The sequence below is a fragment of the Pholis gunnellus genome, assembly GCF_910591455.1.
Source record: "Pholis gunnellus genome assembly, chromosome: 20".
NCBI classification, from domain to species: domain Eukaryota; kingdom Metazoa; phylum Chordata; class Actinopteri; order Perciformes; family Pholidae; genus Pholis; species Pholis gunnellus.
This window is the reverse complement of record NC_136547.1, coordinates 12934391-12955277: the sequence shown is the minus strand read 5'-3', so window position 1 is coordinate 12955277 and position 20887 is coordinate 12934391. Positions and strand designations below refer to the sequence as shown.

The 20887-nt window shown below is 43.7% G+C and overlaps 1 protein-coding gene across 1 annotated transcript in view; it reads right to left on the bottom strand.

Moving 5' to 3' along the window:
• The window catches only part of cUnh8orf34 (chromosome Un C8orf34 homolog), a gene marked incomplete at both ends in the record, with an annotated part of 50647 nt that overhangs the window by 22144 nt on the left and 7616 nt on the right, over positions 1–20887 (bottom strand). Inside the window, 6 exon segments of the mRNA XM_079181154.1 lie at positions 9683–9849; positions 13794–13957; positions 14802–14830; positions 15076–15195; positions 17021–17152; positions 17393–17537. Of these exon segments, the coding sequence (XP_079037280.1) occupies positions 9683–9849; positions 13794–13957; positions 14802–14830; positions 15076–15195; positions 17021–17152; positions 17393–17537 (757 nt within the window).

The window sequence follows — 20887 nt, the reverse complement described above, 5'->3', positions numbered from 1 at the left end:
ACTTAGCCCTAAACTACTTCTCCCCGTGTACTGTTGCTGCTCACTGTCCATACATTCAAATCTTCCCGTCTCTCCGTAAGAGCGCAGGCTTTTTAGAGTAAGAGCAGCCGTTCATCTGTGCAACAGCAGTCTGAAACTCAGCCATGTTCTGGCTGAGAATCCAATTCTGAGCTTTCTACTGGGGAGGGAGAGGTGACAGATTTGTCTTCCACCACACTCTGAGGAGGGCCTGGGTTTGGAGTGCTGAAGTGATAAGTATGTGTCTCACGGGTTGGGGTTTGGGTGTTAGCATTGTAAATGACTTCTTTTACATGCACATAAGTGTTCTGACGCATATGCTCACACCCTATTACACTAGAGACCTGAATATTACAGCAGAAATTGTTTCTTAAAAAAAGATATTTAATATAATATATGATATAAGAGAGTAGAATGCACCATTTAATTGACTATTTCAACGAGTAACAGATCTACTACTCTTCAAATGTCGTCATTGAAATGATCTTGAATCAACTACACATCATATGACCAAAAGCTAACATTATTACCTCGACGCCTATAGCAGAAGATTGAGTGTGTCTGAGTATTAATTTCTCTTCCGTGTCTGCCTAGTCAAACACGTATGACTGAGTGCATTCTCTCCAGGTTCACAATAGAACCCACAATACCACCATGGTAAGTTTACAGTGCGTCTCCCATGAGACCGGCTTACCCTGAGACCATGACAGCGTCCCGAGCCTCCGTCTAGACACAACAAACGTCTGTCCACACTCGCCCGTTCGTCAGGCCGTCACATTTCCACTCCCCGGGCACCGGGGTAGCCATGCATGCTCCCCCCTGTCTAACGATGAGACATGGCAGATAAATAAAATGGGTCTGCGCTGGGGGTAGGTGGAGGGAGGGAGGGAGAGAGAGAGAGAGAGAGAGAGAGAGAGAGAGAGAGAGAGAGAGAGAGAGAAATGGAAACTATTTGAGCGATGCAATCCCAACAAAAGGCCGGAACGATGAGGAATTCCGTGCCGCAATCACTCACTCACAGCACAGCCAGAGAGGATCAGAGCAGGGCGACCAGATAGAGTGTTCGTGTGCTCCTCTCTCCAAGTTTCCATGTAATTTAATGTTGTTTAGACAGCGACGGACTGACTGGCTCTCCACAGGGCTGAAAACAGAGCCGGAGACATAATTAGTGCACCGGCGTCACAAATAACTTAATATACACCTTCCGGGGGTTGACACGTTGACAGATGTGCAGGGTGGAATCGTCCTCTCACGCGCTACCCCACACGTGGAGCACGCACACACTTCATCATCCTCCGCACCAAATTCCGAGTGCTGCGAGTGTCTCATCTGAAGTGAAATTATTGAATTTTTCCATTCTTTCATGAGCAGCGAAGGCGTCCCGCCACACAACACTGAGGCTGTAATTAATCGTCTATAAGTGATAGATGCCTTTCACAGTCAAAGGCTCCACTAACTCACACACAGAGACCCACATGTGTGAGCAACATACTCGATGTAGCTTTTTTTTGTTTTTTTAAAGGCACACAGCACATTCTCAACCCGACGCAGACAGTGACACTTGCAGACCTCACATTTCAGTTGCCCTCACACGTACAGGCAACATTCGTTTTTCATTAAGCCTCCAGCACCAAAGCCTCCACTCGGCGGTTAGTCGTCACGCAGACATCTTTGATGTGAGACTCGTTGGAGACGCATTTGTTTGGCTTTGTAATAAAAACAATATTCCAATTTACATTTCATAATTATGTCTCGGCTTTCAATAGCACCCTCCTCCTGGCCTAAAAATATGCCTGTTAGGCTCCACGACGCTTGAGCGCAGCAGTAAAAAAACCCTGATCAGAATCAGATGGGGACACACACGAGCAGGGTAACATCACAGCTCTGAGGCCTGTGGAAAGTCTTATCGCAGACCTCGGTGCAAACCTCCTTTTAACTCCCTTTCTAACCGCAAATATTACAGAGATTAGGACGTCACTGTAGGCACAGCAGAGCCTGATGTATTGATGCACTGCAATGCCAGTCATTGAGGTCGGGAAAGTGACTTCAGCTGCCTCATGTTTTGGAAATTTCATGATGATTTTTTTTTCTTCAATTTGTTGCTAGTTGAATTATACTTTGAGCTTTAAGATTATATATATATTTTTAATGTATTGCACAGTATCAAAACAGCTGTCTGCCGGGATCAAGGCTGCCATCTACAGTTAAAAATGCAGATTTGAATCATCACTTGTAAAATAGTTAAGTAATCCATCAAACTGGGATGTGCCTGTACAAGAGGAGTGTGGAGAGATGTTGATGACAGAAGAGCAACTGAATTTTGATTGAATAAAACAAACAAGTTCACACGAGTGAAGGGACATGCTGATGAAGTGCGAGCTATTCTCTCCTCTGAGTGAAAATGCCTATCGTTCTTTTGGAGATCATTGTTTCCCTGCTTGTTTGTGATGAACACATAGATACAGCAACACACGCACACACACACACATCACGTTACACAAACAGACACACAGCTTGACACAAAAACAAACTGACTACTGATTACACACCAATTACTGCGCAATGACATCAAGTCTATAACTCACTTGTCTATTCTTCTCTTAAATCTTGATTTTGCAGCAGAGCGGAGCCGCGGAAAAGTAACGTAGCTGTTCATTTGTTCTACTTTTCACTCTTTTAGATAAAGCTGCACGCATCACTGTTGGTGGCTCTGTGGCCGATTAACCCATGATACACAATGCATCCATTCACATGAGTCCTCTATCTGACATTCTGGATAACACTATCCACAGATATATCACCCGTGTGTGTCTATCTACCATCTTTTGTTTACCCTCTGGCTACAGTAGCCACAATACGGCATCGTTGTGCACATTCAGCTCATTTCCATTCAGATAATCTGCTCAGTTCATCGACGGCGTTTACGCACACTGGAGATGCGCACGCTGGGCCGGTATGAGGCCATGCGCCGCGCAGTGACGGCTGCGATCGTACCATAAATCTAGCAATAGTCTACTTGCCGATTGGTAATTGCTTCCATTAATACCCCCGTCATACTGTACCACAGCAATTTGCCGCTCGATTATTGCATCCCAGGCGTCAAATTGGGCGCAGTGAAGACTTTCACTGGCAACATTCTTTTTCAGCAATCGGGGCCGGCGAAAACCTTCAGAGGTGAGCCCAGCCCTTTCAAGCTTCCACTGCAAGTGAATGATTTAGTGCTGAAGCAACTCACACACCGCTGAGATATGTGTGTTCTCATTCCCCTCGTGATGATACTGCTGTGTTGTGTTGGTTTACATTGTTTCCAGAGGCAACTGTTGTGTCTCTGCTTTGTCTGGGTACGGGTGAAGGGGGCAATGGGGGCGATGGGAGTGTGTCTGTGCGTGGTGGTGGGAGGGGAAAGGGAGGGGAGGGGAGGGGAGGGGGGGGGGGGGGGGGGGGGGCTGCTGGCGTCAGGAAGTGTGTGCCTTGTCTGCTAACTCTGGCAGTCTGAATGTTGGCCCAAGGCAGAGGACAAAGAGACAGCTCTTATAGCACTGCAATCAGCCCATTCAGTACTTCAGGTTACATTACTACACAAAGTTCAATGATATTCACAATGTGGCGTGTGACTATGAGCATTTCACTTACTGTTTTTTCCTCCAACTACATTTATTTAGTTGACACTTTACTAGTTAATATGCTGTGATCGTTAAGATTTAACATATAAAACATACGAGCGTATAAAAAACAACGCGTTGTTTGAACTACCCAATACAAAAACAAGGTAACTTAGCTCCACCGTAGGCCGCTTTTACATAATAAGACAAGTCTACAGCCTTGGTGGCTCTGTGAGGCTGTACTCGAGCTTCAGCTGAATGCTCACCATCTCAGTTTAGCACATTAGCATGCTACCATGTGCTAATTGGCACTGAAAACAGTACAATTGAGGCTGTAGTAGTGTCATCCGTTTTGCAGGTTTTGGTCATAGAATCTAAATACTGGACACATTGAGTGGTGGATGTTGAGATGTTTCACAGGATAAGTGAAACATTTGACCTGCAGGTGGCGCTAAGGGAAAGGTTGGGGGTTCAATAATGTCAGTAAGCTTCATGCGGCATTGCTTTCAGCATGGCTAAAAAAAAGATTTTACACATTACAAAATATAGGCCTACAAGTCACTTTTACTTTTGGTACTTCAAGTACATTTCACTGCAGGACTTTACTGGAAATATAAGTTTTGACACATATTTTCTCTGTATATTTCTTCCACCTCTCACAGGGAATGCTAAATAGATGGCAAAAATGTTGAGGGGTCCTTTTCTAATAATCGTCACAACACATATTTGTCATTCCGATCTGCCATAAAGCTAATAACAGCTTTGCTCTTTCACCACAGAAAGTCGTTTGGTGGGACTAAGTCAATGTTAAGGCCTCTGTGAGTTGAAAGGCTAAGACTTGAATCCCCCTCAGAGGCAAGGGGTTTATATGCAGGAGATGACCTCCTACCACAGAACACGTTTCACCTAAATGTCAGGGTGGTAGAGGTTGGCTCACTTCACGAAATAAAAAAAAAAGAACTGCTATGGTATCGTACCACATACCCTGCTTGATCAAGGTAGATATATGACATCCTGAAACAAAAGAGCAACACACAGGCGTTGTAACCCATCCACCAGACGCTGCTTGACTCCGTGTGTATCAAAGATCAGACATAGCTTCATCGTGCCCTCATCCTGTACCCATCAAATCCTCACTGTCACTGTGAATCAGTGAGAGTGGGTAACGCTACTCTCCCGTCCCCCTCTCCTGTTTCAGGAATCAAGCCAGAGTGAGTTGACATTCTAAAGGGGTCTGTGGACTGTGTGTGTGTGTGTGTGAATGTTTGCACACTGAGAGAATCTTTGTTATTCTCTACTGCAATGAACGTGTGTGTGCCGGTGAGATGGCATGTCACAACCCTCCAACAGGATCTTTAAGTTGCAAGTTACTTCTGCATGTGTTCACCAAACAATACTCAATATAGATACTCGATAAGATTAAAGCTTAACATTCATATTATCGTTTGACTCTCCATCACACCTTAAGAGAGTCTGAGTTCATGTGGCTACAGGGAAAATAGACACGTACTATGAAAGAATATCTATAATAAACATATGATGTGTTTTTCAGTGCATACAGGCATGTAAATAGCACATATAAAAGTCAATTTTGAGAATTCAAAGGGTCTGTGAAATGGATCTACTTCCACCAAGGATGACGAGAGCTGCAAGTTCACAGCGGGGAACTGGCTAACTCGTCTCATTAACTTGCCATGAAATAACACTGCAAGGCCAAAAACAGGGTGTTCCTTCCCCACACAGTGAACTCAGCATGTTTCTTATTTCAGATCAGTATAAAACTGTGGTCTTACCGCCCGGTGTTAACTCGAGTTCTGACATTCTCCGTGGCTTTACAAGAACATGTGAGTCACATTCACTTCCAATATGGCTTTGACTCTGGCAAATATTAAGCACAGATCTAATGAAAACAACTGAAACAGTTCCATCCTAGAGAGCAGCTAGAGAATCAATAAGACTTAGACTCTAAGCTGATTTAATTTTATCTTTTGAAACAGTCTGAACACAACAAATCCACCTTAAGCCATGTTTTTATTGTATTCAAATAGGACAACGTTGCCTAGAAGTAAACCATTCCGAGAGGATCGTATTGTTCTTTCATAAGCTCCTTATCCAGGTGCTGGCAAAAACCTTTCTGCTCAATATGGAAATGAAGATTAGTTGTTAACTGTCTTAGCATCCTCTAAGCCTGTTTATATATTACGCACCATATGTGTTGGCGTATTCTAGTTGTAACACAGCAGGACAAACTAGTGCTCCTTTCTTGCCTCCCTGTAGATATCATGCAATATGCTTGGTGTTCACCGCGGCTCAGAACTCTCCTCTCCTGTTGCTACGGAGGTTTTTGGACATGTAAATATGACATTCCCTCCATGGGACCTGTTCATTTCTCACTAACGTAATTGCTGTCATTTGGGTAGTGTGGATCTCTCTGCGCATCAGCACGCCGCACAACAAGGAGGCTCACGGCCAATTAGCAGGCGCTAAACTGATAATACGACAACTACACAGAGGAAATGGGTCTTGAGTTGTGAGTTGTATGTACCTATATACCAAACAAAACGCTGTGTGTGGGTGTGTGTGTGTGTGTCAAAAGATGTAAAGGCATCCCAGCGGTGGACACCCGCATCCAAAAGCTTATATCAAGGGTCAGTTTCAAATGCACTCATCCTGTACTCTAATAAGTGAACTGTGTTGAAATCCTTTCTGATCTGGCTTTATGCTTCCAAACAGGCTTTACACACAGCAGCTGTAATACCACGTTCTAGCCACTAGAGGTCATCCTAAGCAAACGTTTAAATAGATAACGTGCCTCCAACAATCTCTGGAGCAGTAGTGACTATTGCTGCATGAAAGAGAACATAAGGGGCAATAACTTCACATATAGCAATGCAACATTAGATCAAACCATAAAGATAAGAAAAGAGTGAGGTATTGTGAAATAAAAAAAAACACTATCTATTGAAATGCTCCCAAAGATAACTGTACAAATCACAGCTACAGTACATGTAGCCGTTGCTGTATCATAACATTTGAATCCACTGATTTAGAAGTTTATCCTGTTCAACAGCAATGACCCTGCACGATGTAGAGTCCTTGAGCAAGTCATTGAATCCCTACCAGCTCCAGGCATGCTGCTGAGCAGCTGACCTTCATGTGGACAGCAGTAAGGAAAAAGACATCTCCTCCAGGGATCGATATACTATCACAGGATCACCGTGCCTGCCAAGGAGCATCAGTCATCTTTGGCATGCATTTGGTCATAGCCACGGCATTTGTGCCAAGACCCTCTTTCTAAATGAGGCCCACAGATCCTCCTGAGGCTCATTCATTTCTCTACAGTAGTGAGGCCGGCCCACTCAGAGTGACAGTCACCACAGTGGCGGCGGTCCCTGTGGAGAGCACCATGACCGGGCCTCGACAGAAAATCTGAAAATGACTTCGCCGCATTATTTCCTTTGAATTACCACCCTGGACCAAAGTAAAAAAGTCACTGGGGGAATGTGCCTAGAGCTATGATCAGGATGAGCCATCACAGACCATCAACATCCTGCTTTATGGCTATCTTCATCACCATTATATACTGCCACCCTGGGTCACAACTGTGTTCGGCTGATACAAAAGAAAAGAAAGCTCTGTGTTTACGGACTGGTTTCTCAAAATATCTTCTAATTATCACAAAGGAGTAAAGGGATACATAACAGTATAAATACATAGAAACAGAGCCCACATCAAGTGTTAAAAGGTGTGAATCTTCACCTGCCTCAACAATTCTCGATGCTTCTCAATGTATCGCATACTCAATTTTCTATAGAACTGCATACGGCTACTTTTTCATCAATTAATACAAGCCGTTTAAAACGGTCTATAATATAATAAGCTGCATTTTGAATCAAATTTTTTAATAAAATCAAGGAATTCATACATTTTAAACTGTTTCACAGCAACAACTTCTGCACCTACAGCATTTGTCTGAGTGACACTGGAGCAGACACTTGTAGATCTTGAGGCAGAGCGTGAATGCAGTCCATTTTAGCTCATTCCCCGTCTGTGCTCATACTCAAAACAATTTGTGGATTAATTGATTTGGCAAATGACAAAGAAAAACAATCACAGTTGTCTAAGGCAATTTTAAGAAATAATCGTGTGGCTTCGGTAACATTTCATTATATAGGATTTTGATATTTCATTCGCTTTACAAGCAATTAATAAAAACTAAATCTGTAGCTTTGAGAATGACAACAATCATCTGTTGCAGATCCGGTGCGTTAGGCCGCTCTGGCCCACGTCGATAAAGAAAGGTGACCCTTTGAATGACCCCGATGAAAAGATCCCGCTAACAAGCACAAGAGTCTCGGTGCTGTGACAGCAGAGCAGAGAGCAAAGACGTTTGTCGCCTGTGTGTCACCACAGAGCAGCAGCTCTGAGGAGAGACACTGAAACACTATAATTGGGGCCCATGTTGTATACAAAGGGAAATAAAAAAAGGAGTAGGTTGTGTGTTGTTATTCCTCAAAGAAGTACTGTATGCTGGACATTTGTTAACCAGCGTAGAAGAAAGTCTGTGACTTTGAATTGAGTTCTATTTATAGAAAGGCTGACTTTTCCCAAGTATCAGACACGGCGATGGATTCTGCATAGAGCTGCTGGCGCAATAAATGTAAGTGCTGAAATCTGTGACGTATACATCTGTGGCAGCAGTTGTGTGTCTGACCTCCATTCATTGTAGTGTTACAATGCAGGGAGAAACTACTTTACTCCAGAGAGTGCTTTGCCGCGCAAAAATATTTCAGGCAACAAATTCAATTTGGCATGAGGTATCACATCCTGTGTCTGCACAGACAGGGTGACAAGTCTGCAGACCCTCTACTCAATAAAGCCAAAATGAGGCCGAAACATCAGATGGTCTTTCCACCCACGCTGTCACCTACTCATCCGTCTTAAGTCGGCGCATGATGACGTGCATTAAGGAATGTGAACACACACACACACACACACACACACACACACACACACACACACACACACACAAAGTAAACAAAAAGGAGCTACTTCTTCAGTTGTCAGTGTGAATACCTAGTCTCACTGGCTGAGAGCTTCTGGCAGAACTATGTAAACAGGATGCATAGTTTCCTCTAACAGCTACTACTAAAGTGCTCTTTAGTACAGCACATAAACTGAGTGCTGCGTTGCTCATCCAGCTATCATTCCACTACATACAGGTCTACAGGTCCACATATATGCAACAATTCGCTCCCCGTTAAGTTGTCCCTTACTTTCAATTTCCAAGAGTTTCACTTCAATAATTTACTTTTCCTCAAACGCAGCGTCTACTTCACCCTCGGCAAGTGCTTTTCCACTTTTACCAACGTGCTTTTCCACCACTCAGAGAAGATGTATGAACATGGTGCATTTGAGTATATAGTCAACTCAACTCACCTAATGCGTTCAAGTCAGCGGGGACATTTCTGTCTATGTGGCTCCTCTGAGTCAGTTCTCCCAGTTCCAATGTTTAATGTTGATGCAATGTGGCGCATTGCATCAACATTACACATTGGTGATATAATGCTTCCATCTTCCTTGATCTCATATTTTAATTGGTTTGTCTGACGCAATCTCAAAGCTTCTGAGAGAAGATGTTAAAAACAAAGTGATGTCGTCAATGAAATGCATTTGGACTTCTGAAAAAAAAACTCACACGATCAAAGAGAAAAATAGTGAAAACTAATGTGCTCTGCAAAGAGACTCATTGAACGTAAAGTGTTTCAGCTTTCTTTTTTTTAATGTTTCACACACACACACACACACGCACGCGCACATACACAGTTCTCAATGAATGTGGGATGGTAAGAAAGCAGGTGTCTGTGTCACACATGTGCTGATCCACACTGCCTGCCCGTGTGACTCAGAAGCAGTCTTTGTTTTATGATTAATGGTATTTGGTTAGCAGAATTCAAAGGAATGCAACTACAAAGGAAAGCACATCAAGTTGATTCATTGCACTGCACAACAAAGTTTACACGTTCACAATATGTGCCTATATGTGGAATATGTGGCATTACCCAGCAGCTCCATGGCGTCGTCCTCGTCCTCCATCTCTTCCTCTGCGACCGACGGGGCGGGGCTGTGGACCGAATCAAAGGAGTCCTGGGACAACATGGCTGCCAAGAGCTTCTTGTGATGCTGCTGCTGCTCCTTCAGCCCTTTGCTCTTTGTTTCCAACTTCAGGCTGAGGAGGAAAGCAGAGGAGGAGTCAATCAAAATTGGATCGCTATTTATCGACACGTACTAACATGATGACTTAAAAATACATCAGCTGTTGACGATTATTTCCCAGACACAGCCTGTAGCCGTCATTAAGTGTACAAGTTGAATGTGAATCATCATCAGAATAACATGCCTCCTGCTACAGAGAAATGTACCGATAAAATTAGCATGTTTTATAATAACTATGTTCCCGTACTAATTACATCGTCTCGTCCCAATCTGTCCTGCTGATATTTTAGCAGTACGGCGTTGCATTTGCATCAGTGGCGTGCAAATGTGCGACTACATTTAAAAAGAGTGTTTCGCCACTTCTTGCAGTTGGAGGCTGTTCCATGGTTGTTAGGGACAAAATAACATACAAACATTTCAAGTGACATGCAGGTGCAGAACACCTTGCTATAAATGGTGAGCAGGGAGAAGACGAGATGGGAGAAATGGCCGTAGCACTATAGCACGAAGCGGTATTTAGAGGATGTGGGATATAAAAAAAAGGTTTCACAAGCATGTAGACATATGAGGTGTTGAAAGTGTTCCCTTTAGCTTTTAGTTAAGAGGAGAGCCAATAATCAAATCCAAAAGTATTAAACAAAGACACACCCACAGGGGGAAACGTTCTGTTTTAATTGTTTTAACCCTGAAGTAAAGCAAAGGGAAAAACAGACATGCAAGACTGTACTTTTTATAAAATATATGATTCACTTATTGTTGCTAAAATACAAGAATGAACAAGAATACAGCTATTTTCCACTGCATATGTGTTCTTTTTGCATTTGATTTACACTTGTCTTCATACTCCACTTTGTTTTATCATGAAGACTTATGCCAACATGTACCATACTTACTGTACTGTAGCCATTCATAAACGTAAGCAACAGGACGCAGCAATGGAAAATACACCATTTCTCTGCAGTATCCATTTGCGTCACAGCTTACTGCAGCACCTACTGTTACGCTATATGGCACCATACAGCTGAACAGTTCTCAGGCTGTCCCCCGGGCTGTTTTTTAATTGAAAAAACAATACATGAAGAAACTGAATGCTTATCTTCACATTTCTCATCCCATAAGCCTCATTTCCTTTGGAGAACAGCTGAAAAATGACCAAATGATATCTTCTTCCTATACAGTCAAGGCCTCTGATACAATTATGATGGCAGACTTCTGCATTACCTCTATATTGGAGGAATTAATTTCCACATGCCACAGGCTAAGGGCTTGGATTAGCAGGGCAGACGAGTATTAATTTGATGCTAATCTCAGTTTAATGACTTCTATTCACAGATAATGGGGAAGGGTCATAAGATGACAGATTTTTCTTCATACTCGCTGTGTGGTATTTCTGGGATAATTAGATCCGCTCATATGGGCAAAGCAAGGTGGATGGTGCACAAGCGGTTTCTTTATGTAGCCGATCTCTTTGGGGGAAAAAGTTGAACATTTTCTTGTGGTTGCAAGTAATCCTTTTAGACTGGATGGGTGAACTTTAACACAGTGCTGCAGAGAGAGAAAGTTAAGAACAACACATAGTGAAAACGGGAAGGTAATATGAAGGTAACACGCGTTGCATCATATTGTGGGCTGATATCTCCTATGAAAATCTCTGGCTCACTACAACAGTGTCAGCTATTATTCCCCTCACAAGGATTAACCTCATTTGGCACAACCCAGTCGACGATAAATACGACCACAAAATCAAAGAGGGTGTTGCTGGATTTCCCTCCATCCATGTCTATTAAGATCATTCTCTGTTCACAAAGGCATAAGCATCTGTTGCCGTGAAGAGAAAGTACACCAGAGAAATATATTAAATATATATTAGAAAGAAAGACATATTATTAATATTAACAGGAGGGTAAGAAGAGAGAGAAGTAGTTTATGGCACTGACAGACATGTCCCATTCCACTGGACAGACTCTGTCAAAATAAGCCATAATATACCGCTGCCACAGTTCCATCTGATTTCCCATGTGCCACTTGCACTTATCTATCTAGACTTTGCAGCCAGTCATACGTGGAGCCTCCACCACCTGTCAGCTCTCCGTATCGTCCTCGGTGGCAGGTGGGCCGGAATGAGAGACAGAAGCAAGGGAGTTCAAAAATGAAAAACAAGTAAACTTACCAAAGCCGGAGGAGGAAGATGAACTTGGTTGACAAATAAGGTCACGTCCATGAAAACATGTGGGGACTCTCGTCTGAAAGTGTACAAGCACCACAGGAGGTGGCCTACTGAGGCTCAGTTAGGGCGGCGCTACTCTGCCAGTTTTGATCTCATCTGACACATATCAAAAGATAACCAAACCTTACTTTCAGCTGGATCTTAAATTCATTGGTTACATTAGCTTTTATTGTTCATCATGTATTGCCGTAATGTAAGTAATCTATGAGGGAAGTTACATGATGATATCTATAAGTACATTTTTCCCTATTCCCCTGGGGTGTCTCCCACAGTTTACTCATCCAACCAGATTTTTCAAAGATCTCGGTGAGCCAATCATATCATTACTGTCGAACTTTTAAACTGTTCTCCTCTCTGCTGCTGCCAGTTGCCATTTCAGTGTGAAATTGACACAGCCCTCCTCCGCCACCTTCACCGGCAGATCTCATCACATCCTGCGCCCCAGGGTTCCTGCCATCATCAGAAGCCCCGCTCCACATCACAAGCATCCACAACTTCAGGCATTTCTCTTTATCCCTTCACCCGATATCAAATATATATTATTCTTATTCACCCCCTGAAAGATTGATGGCGCTGTGATGGGGTCTAAACGCCAAAGACTCTTCACATTTCTAAACTTTATTGTGCAAGATGTCAACAAATGTATTTCACTCTTAAATGATGTCTGTTCTAATTGAAACGATTTTGAGAAGGAGTTGGCCGGACAAAAATCTATTTTACTGATCCGCGCCCCATTTTTAACTTTGTTGGTTTGGCTAGAAAAAAGCTCAAAAGTGATCTCAATCCCCAAACAGGATCTGAAGTGGCAGCAAGTTCCCAGTAAATTAAGATTAAGGAATTAAGCAATTAAGAGTTGATCTAATAGATGAGCCAAATACTCCTCCAGTTGGTAAGAGAAGGGGCTGTGATTATCTTTGGTATGCTGTACCATCCCAAACACACAGCTGCACACGTTTCTCACACTCTTCATAGGTAAACATGAAACCATCTCATTCACTAACACACACAGAGCAGAGCTCATCAGTGAGCCCACACACAGCCCTGTCTCCCAGCTCAGGCTTCTAACTAAGTGATTTCTGCCTATAATCCACCCATACAGTCACCCTAATGAGATTAACACTGTGTGTATGTCAGCTCTGGACCGCGCGTGATTTATGGTTTTATACCCGATCGTCCTCCAATTAGTCACATCAGCAGCTGCGGTCCATGTGACACACGTACAAAGTCGTACACACGCACCACAGTAGCAACATCTGGCAGAGAAGTCCAGGAGATGAAAGGCTAGTTAGAACTTGATAGTTTTGCAAACACATTCATTTTCCCCCAAAAAAGGTGAAAAAAAGCTTCCAGAGAGGGCGCCAAACACTCACGACAGTTCAACGTGTGACGCAATTATTATTGTCAAAAAAACTGGTCATTTTTTTAAATAACATGCACAAAAATTGGCCTTGAGCGCACAGAAATGAGGTTAGCTTTAATTCGAAATGGGGTTGAAGCAGTATCATGGCACGCATGTTTAATCACGCCTTTGAAATGGGATTATCAAACCCATTCAGATGGGCATTCCTCAGGCAGCAGCAGCCACAGTTAGAAGTCTACCTCCTCATTTTTAAAGGGCCAACAATCGCTTCGTGAACTTTCTTGAAGTTTTGAACTTTTTTTTTTCCATTTAAATGATTCACACATGCACGTATCTATGACGAAATATACTTATAAAGCCAATCACCAACCTCCCAGCAGGGCTGCCGTCTCCACTCCAACACACTTTGGTTTTAGCCCGAGGGACGGGGGGTCGCAGCATCTCAGAAGCCAGCGGGTCCGCGTCCTCTTCTTCCCGTCCAACCCACTCCCCAATCACCCGAGGGCGCACTGCTGAGTTATAGCCTCCCAAGTTCTAAAAGAGCAATAGAGATATAATGAGACAGAGGCAGAGGCAGACAGAGAGACGGAGATGCAGATTTAAATGAAAAAGAGCAGACGGAAGCCAGTGGAGTGAAAGAACTGCTATAACACTTCTATCTTAACGCTATGAACTTTAACTCAAATATAATGAAATCATAACCAAGACTATGTCCTTCACAATAACAAGTGTCTGCTCTGAGTTCTCAAAAGCTCTGTAGTATTGTCTGAGATTTGTCTCCTTCCCGAAAGCCAGTCGGCACACATTTACAACCCCCGGCTCAAAGACATGTCTTTGACTGAATCCAGGATAGCATCAAATGCTATTGTCTCTGCATGATCAGAGCAGGTGTTTAGTATTCATTCCCCGTCCGGTCCCACAGAGGAAGAAGGAAAATCTCTGGGCTGGGATCCAAGGATGTTGGACATGTACCGCTGCACTGAGCAAAAAAAAAGTGAAGTCCCTGTCAAAACATATGCTGCGTCTATCATCGAGACCCATCTAATCCAAATGTGTATCTGCAGGCCTGGGCAGCCGCGGCACTATTGTGTTTGGGAGAGAATCGGGGGGGGGGGGGGCGGCCAGGTGAGGACAAAGACAGAGCTCAGACAAAACTTTGTGTGTGAGATGCACACTGAGGCAGCAAGGTAGAGGGAGACACGCTCGCTGAAGTTATCACTCTCGCACATCACTCCCGTGTGATCGCGGCTCATCATCAGAAATAGAGCTGCGCTGCTCTGTCAGACAAGCGAAAGTTATTAAACAGGGCTTTTATTTGATGTCGCTGTATATATATATATATGAGTTAATGAGAGACTCCAGTCTAGTTGTTATCTACCTGGTCGAGCTCATCAGAGATGGCGATGCCTGCAGAGAGAAGAAAATGCTTTAAAGCACAGAGAAGCATCCAATACAGTTCAAAATCCCCGGCTTAGGCTTCTTCTAAGCTCGGTGGCAAGCTTGTAAGATTAGCCGCTCGATCCGGCTTCCTCCCAGGATTTACAGTGACATTTACAGAAAGGGTCTACGCTTTATTTCTGCAATGTTAAGATCTGTTAAACACCGCTCGGGCACGGTGTGAGCGTGCACTCTGCCGAGCTGCGGCCACTCACTGCGTGACAGACTCTCCAGGGCCTTGCCCAGCTTCTTGCTCTCCTGCAGAATGTGGCTGAGCTCGTCAAAGTCACGGCTCTCCCTCCAGTCCCAGGACGGGCACTCGATCGACCGCGGCACTGGACATCACAAACAGAAACATTTTTTTTTTTGGGTCACATCTTCTGAAAGCACACAGATTAACTGAAATAGATGAGTCGCCTGTAAACAAACAACAATAAGTCTGACCAAACATTAAAAACAACAACCACACTGTGATTTCATCTTTAACATGTCGCTGTGTCCAAACAGGACTTTTGTGAATGACTGCAGGATGGGGTTGAAGGGAAACACGAGCAGAAAAGTCAATGCGTCTCCTCCAGAAGCACCGAGCTCAGTGGACGGAGGCCAGGGGACAGTGTCTGTCAGTCTCTTTGATTATCATTTAAAACAACTCCAAACAGGAGCGGCAAATGACCCACATCCTGTACTAACATCATGCCCATGTACCCTAGCAGCGTCCTGCAGCTTCTATATGATGGTTAATTCACGAACAGTTGAATTCAGACATTATTTATGAAAGGAAAGTGCAACTTTCTTTTATAGTTCATCCATATCTAACGTTCTTACGCTCTAACACGACTGGATCGGAATTGACACGAAAAACCAGTGGGTTATGAGGAGCTGCCTGAGCATACACGTTACCTATAGTGGAAAGGATTTTAGAATAAATGTAATGCATGTCGGAGTGAAACGCATACATGATGACAGGTGCAGAGAGTAAGCGTCCCCCTTCTGTGTGACAGCACTGCTGCTTCAATCTTCCATCCTCTACCCTTGTTTACTCTGACTAAGCTGCTTGGCATTGTAACAACCATAAACACAAAGCAAGTGTCTCTGCCAATACAGACTGGAGAGGGAAAAAAAATGTATTTCATTACTTCCGGCAAAGAGTGCCTTTCTGTCCTCCCTATGCTCTCCTCTGTGTGTGTGTTGTGCTGCTCCCACGAAAGGCTGTGCTGTATCTTAACAGCATAGGTTAAGGGTTAAGGGTTCAACTCCCACTATGTCCGTCCATTGAAGCAGTCAGATACAGTAGAAGTGAGGCCAAAACACATTAACCCTTTTGTCATATGTGCACACATAGGAAGATCAAGCATTTCTATTTATGACGGCTGTTGTGTTATTGCTACATTTTACAACAACGACGAGCGGCAGGTCTTTTGATTTCAATTTTTCATGAGCTCTGCACACCCAAACTATGTATTTTTTATGTGATTTGACTTTAAATGTAGCTTTGAAGGCTTCTCGCTCTCACAACGCGCTTGGTTTAAGTACACCTCGCTGTGCTGAGTGTTGCTTACTTTATTCTGAGTTCTCTTCTTACTCGTTTCCTTTTTTTCACCTCATGCACTCATCCCGACACTAGTTTCCTCTTGATTGTGAGAAATGCTCAAACCGCAGCCTGAAATAGACCTGGTCTGGCAGCGACAGAGCACAATGTTAAATTATTGAAGTAGTCTATGGCTCTGCATGCTCCATATTTGACCGAGCCTCATTGTCTTGAGTGTCATACTTCATTCCAACATCATAGCTATGCTAATTTATTACAGAACAAAAAATTACCGCCGGAAAGATCTTCTCATCTGCATTAATGCAAGAACTTTGGGAACCATTCATCTTCAGAGTGTGTAGCAGTGCAGGAGCAAGTGTGTAAAAAGTGGCACTCTATGATGAACTCGTCTGCAGGGCTGTGGGATGCTGGACTAGACACTGTGACTAACTTTAATTAGAGATAATTATACCAAATTAAAAATGGAGATTAAAGTCAATGGAGTGTGTAATTGGGATACAACTGATACAACAGGTATCAGAACTGTGCTTCATATTATAAAGTGTGTGCGTGTGTGTGTCAGTGCAATCAACGTTAAAACATAAAAGTAATTCACAGAAAAAGAAACTTACAAGACTTGGATTCTGGTGAGGGAGGAGAGATACTGGAAACAGCCAGGTCACTCTTGGACTTTTTCGGTTTCTTTGGGTGAATTTGCCATGGCTTCTCATAGCTGCTGTTCTCCCTTCGAGGGTTTTTGCTTTCTGTTGGGAGAGATAGGCACAACTTCTGCTTAGAATCCCCCATTATGCAAATCCTAGAAAAGCATGAATGCAGGCCGACTTTACTCTGCAAGCTCTGTTGTGTCTCTTTCAGGCGATATTTATCACATAATGTGTGTACTGCGTGCGGGGAGGAGTACGAACAAAGAAAAATGCCTCGTTCTGCATGTGTGTGTGTGTGTGCGTGTAGATGAAGCGCGCTTGCGTTCCGTGTTTACTGACCTGGGGAGCTCTGCGCCCACAGTGCTGCGGAGCCAGAGAGAGCTCTGTGCAGCTTGCCTGGGCTGTCTTGCTTGGTCTGCAGGTGATCAATGAGAAAAGGGATTGGATGGTCGGGAGTCTCAGTTATCAATTTGGTCATCAACTCCTACAGGAGCAGAGTAAAGCAGAGAGCAGTTAGATGAAAGTGGAACAACAATAAGGAGTGAGAGAGTACGGCCAGTGGAGTATCCACCATCCTGAAGTGGACAAACACAAGAAATCCTGAAATGCAGTACAAGTCTTGTTTTGTAGTTGACTTATTTATCAAGGGAGGGATAAGCCTCTTATCTTTGCTGTAGTTTCGGGAATTTGCTACACCGTGTGTCAATATACTGAGAAAAATAGAAAGTGAAGGCAAACAAGGCAACAGTATGTTGCCCAAAGTTTGGGGCACTTCTGTGTCACTTAGTAACAAGCATGTCAGCAAGCTCCGTCAAAATCAGATCAATCTGGCAAGACACAAGGGCAAACAAGGAAAAACAAACACTGCAGCCTTTGGTCAATCTGTGCCTTTTTAAAATGGTCATGAAGCAAAAAGACAGATCATAATGTTTTAAGAAATCCAAAGAACAGCATTCGACATATTGGGCCTGAGGACAGAGCGGACAAATAGGAATAACTACGATTAACTATTGGTAAACATAAAATGACTTGACTGTCTGTGTGTGCTAAGAGCATGTGAAGAGTAAAGTAGTGATGAAGCTAATTATATTGTAAAACATTCATAGGACAGACTCACAAACAGGAACGATGAAGAAAATTACTGCAGAAGGTAAAAAAAGAAGGAAAGCACACAGGGAGTCACAGTAAACAGCTGCTGAGGGTCGAGGCCACATCTGACTCTGCGTGCTAATTTAAAATCCGTCAAAAGCACAATGGGGATTCGGCATCAAACGTGCCTTATGTTATAATTATTCACAACAAAACAACACACTAGCTAAAATACAAATGTTATGTTTTTGCCAATGAAATGCGAAAAAAAAAAAAAACTTTTGCCGCCAAAGCAAAACTGTTATTGTATTGCAGATGTAGGGAATAACTGTCCTTCTGTAGCTGGGTGTGAAGTGAGATGAGCATATGTCCGTGTATGCAAGTGTGAATGAACTCTGTTTGACCAGTTTAAGCCAGCCAGAGCAGCAGCAGAGGCTGACTTAAAGGACGACTACTGCAGTGAATTGGCACTAATGTATGGCTAAAACAAGAGTGTGTTTGTGTGTGTGTGTGTGTGTGTGTGTGTGTGTGTGTGTGTGTGTGTGTGTGTGTCTGTGCGTGTGCAGCGCAAGTACTATGTCTTTCTGTGTGATGTTACTCTATAGAAGTTTATGTGGAACCGAACTGAACCATGTGGCCTTATGCTTTGGCGGCTGGTGCGTGTTCGCCCTTGTGGACATGCTCTTGTGTTCAGGGGGCGGGGAGGGCTACAGTGAGGCAGCCCGTGTGTGTGTCAAAGCCGGCTAGCCTTGGCTGCGCTGTGTGTGCTCAGAAAGCTAATCAGGTAATTGGTCAGTGGGACATTCCTGCCCGGCCTCAGTGTCTACAGCAGCGAACGGCATGTGAATGGACAAACTGGAGAACGTCGCTGCATTATTTTATAATTCATATACTGTAGGTTACCGCCTCCAAGGTGACGATGCAGATATAAAAGCCCATCACTAGGGGAACAAGTCAGACCGGGCTTGTATTCCCCAAATTCAGAGGAGCTGGTAAGCAATTAAATCATCTTTGAATCAACATCGGAGTCGTATGTGCAGACAAACCGTCAGTCCACCGCCATAAAACACAACGCAGAGACTGTTGGCTGCTGTCACGACCATCAGCGCATCAAAGAGTTTTAACAGGGCTGATATGAACTGTAGATATAGCCAAGAGAATGAGAGACAACTGCAATCGATTTCTGTGGCCTGTGTCTAACAATTTGAAACCACTAAGATGTAAAAGTTGTAATTACTGCTTAGTAACGCCTGTGGGTAATTTAACTAACCTACCACCAGGAGGTCTATAAATGAAGGTTGTAATTTGGTAGATTATACAGGAAGCTAAAATGGCAGAACTTTGTTAAGTACCGCGGGGTTTTCCGTGTTGTTTTTATGGGAAAGGGGTAAAGGCAAGGACGTGCAGTTCTTTTTATGGACGACTGCAGAGAGGTGATTTTCATGAATGTTGGATCCACGAAGTAAACTGTGGCAAACTACAGAGAGAGAGAGAGAGAGAGAGAGAGAGAGAGAGATTCTGGGGATTGTCAGAGAAATGGCAGCACGCTTGGGTACATCTGCATTCTGCCCACGTCCGTACTGTAAAACACTGGTGTGCCAACATATATTGATTGCGCATCCTGTAGAGCGTTTTGCATGAGCTGATGAGCTTGTGCTGAAGGCGCCCGTGTACCTTTGTGTCCTTTCACATCTCCAATAACGTCACAAGAAAAGACAAAGAGACATGTGTATATGCAGCAGGTCCCACCATATCTGCACGGCGGTTATGCCTATATTACACAGTATAATTCACATATTCAGCAAACCAAGGTTATCGTATCCGACACTTTCACTTTCTATGATAATGAGGTGCATTAAATAACACAGGTCTTGTTTGATAAGCCGATGCTGGTTGATTGTGAATCATATTTCATTTGACAGGAAGCAAAATAAGTATAATGTAGGTTCAAATTTGGGCCAACACCTCTATATACAAGTAGACTTTAATGCCATGACTTATGTTTGTATGCGAGAAATATAAAGTGAGGCAGAGGGTTGCATCAGTGCACTATAAGCAGGCAAACGGGTGGCGATAGCAACCGAGACATGCAGTCCATATCTGTCCAGATCTGTTGTCGGTGCCCCGGTGCAGTTTGGTTTGGTGGCGGTAATTGACAAGCTGTCAACCAGCCAAGAGACACCCGAGTCCTTTGAAGCTCTCAAGGACTCCCGCTATGGACAATGACACATACTCTCACTGACGCCCCCCCCCCCCCCCCCCCCCCCCCCCCCCCCCCCCCCCCGCATCCCTGCAACTTCAACAAACGCCCCAAATTGAAAGTGGAAAGGTGTTCAAACAGGAGCGGGAAGTTTGTAAGGTCATACATGGGTGGTATATCGAAGGACACACTGACAAGGACACTTGAGCAGGGACTCTGTTGATTTCTCCCTCTGACAAAATCTCGACCTCACAGGGTGATTCTCTTCTCCTAACCCTGGACACTTACCAATCTGCGAAGGGCTAAAAAGAGACATTTCTCTTCACATAGATATTGACAGAGTTGATACAGCTACATCAACTCTGTGGTGTCAGAGACTTGGCTTGATCTTGAAGTGCATGTATTACAAGCTATTTACGAGACAACTGTACCCGTGTACTGTATGTGTGAGGGGGACATACAGGAATGGTGCACTAATATAGTGCATGCATTAACAATATTCATTGTTTGCCAGGTTCAAAATCATTATTAACCGCCAGAATATT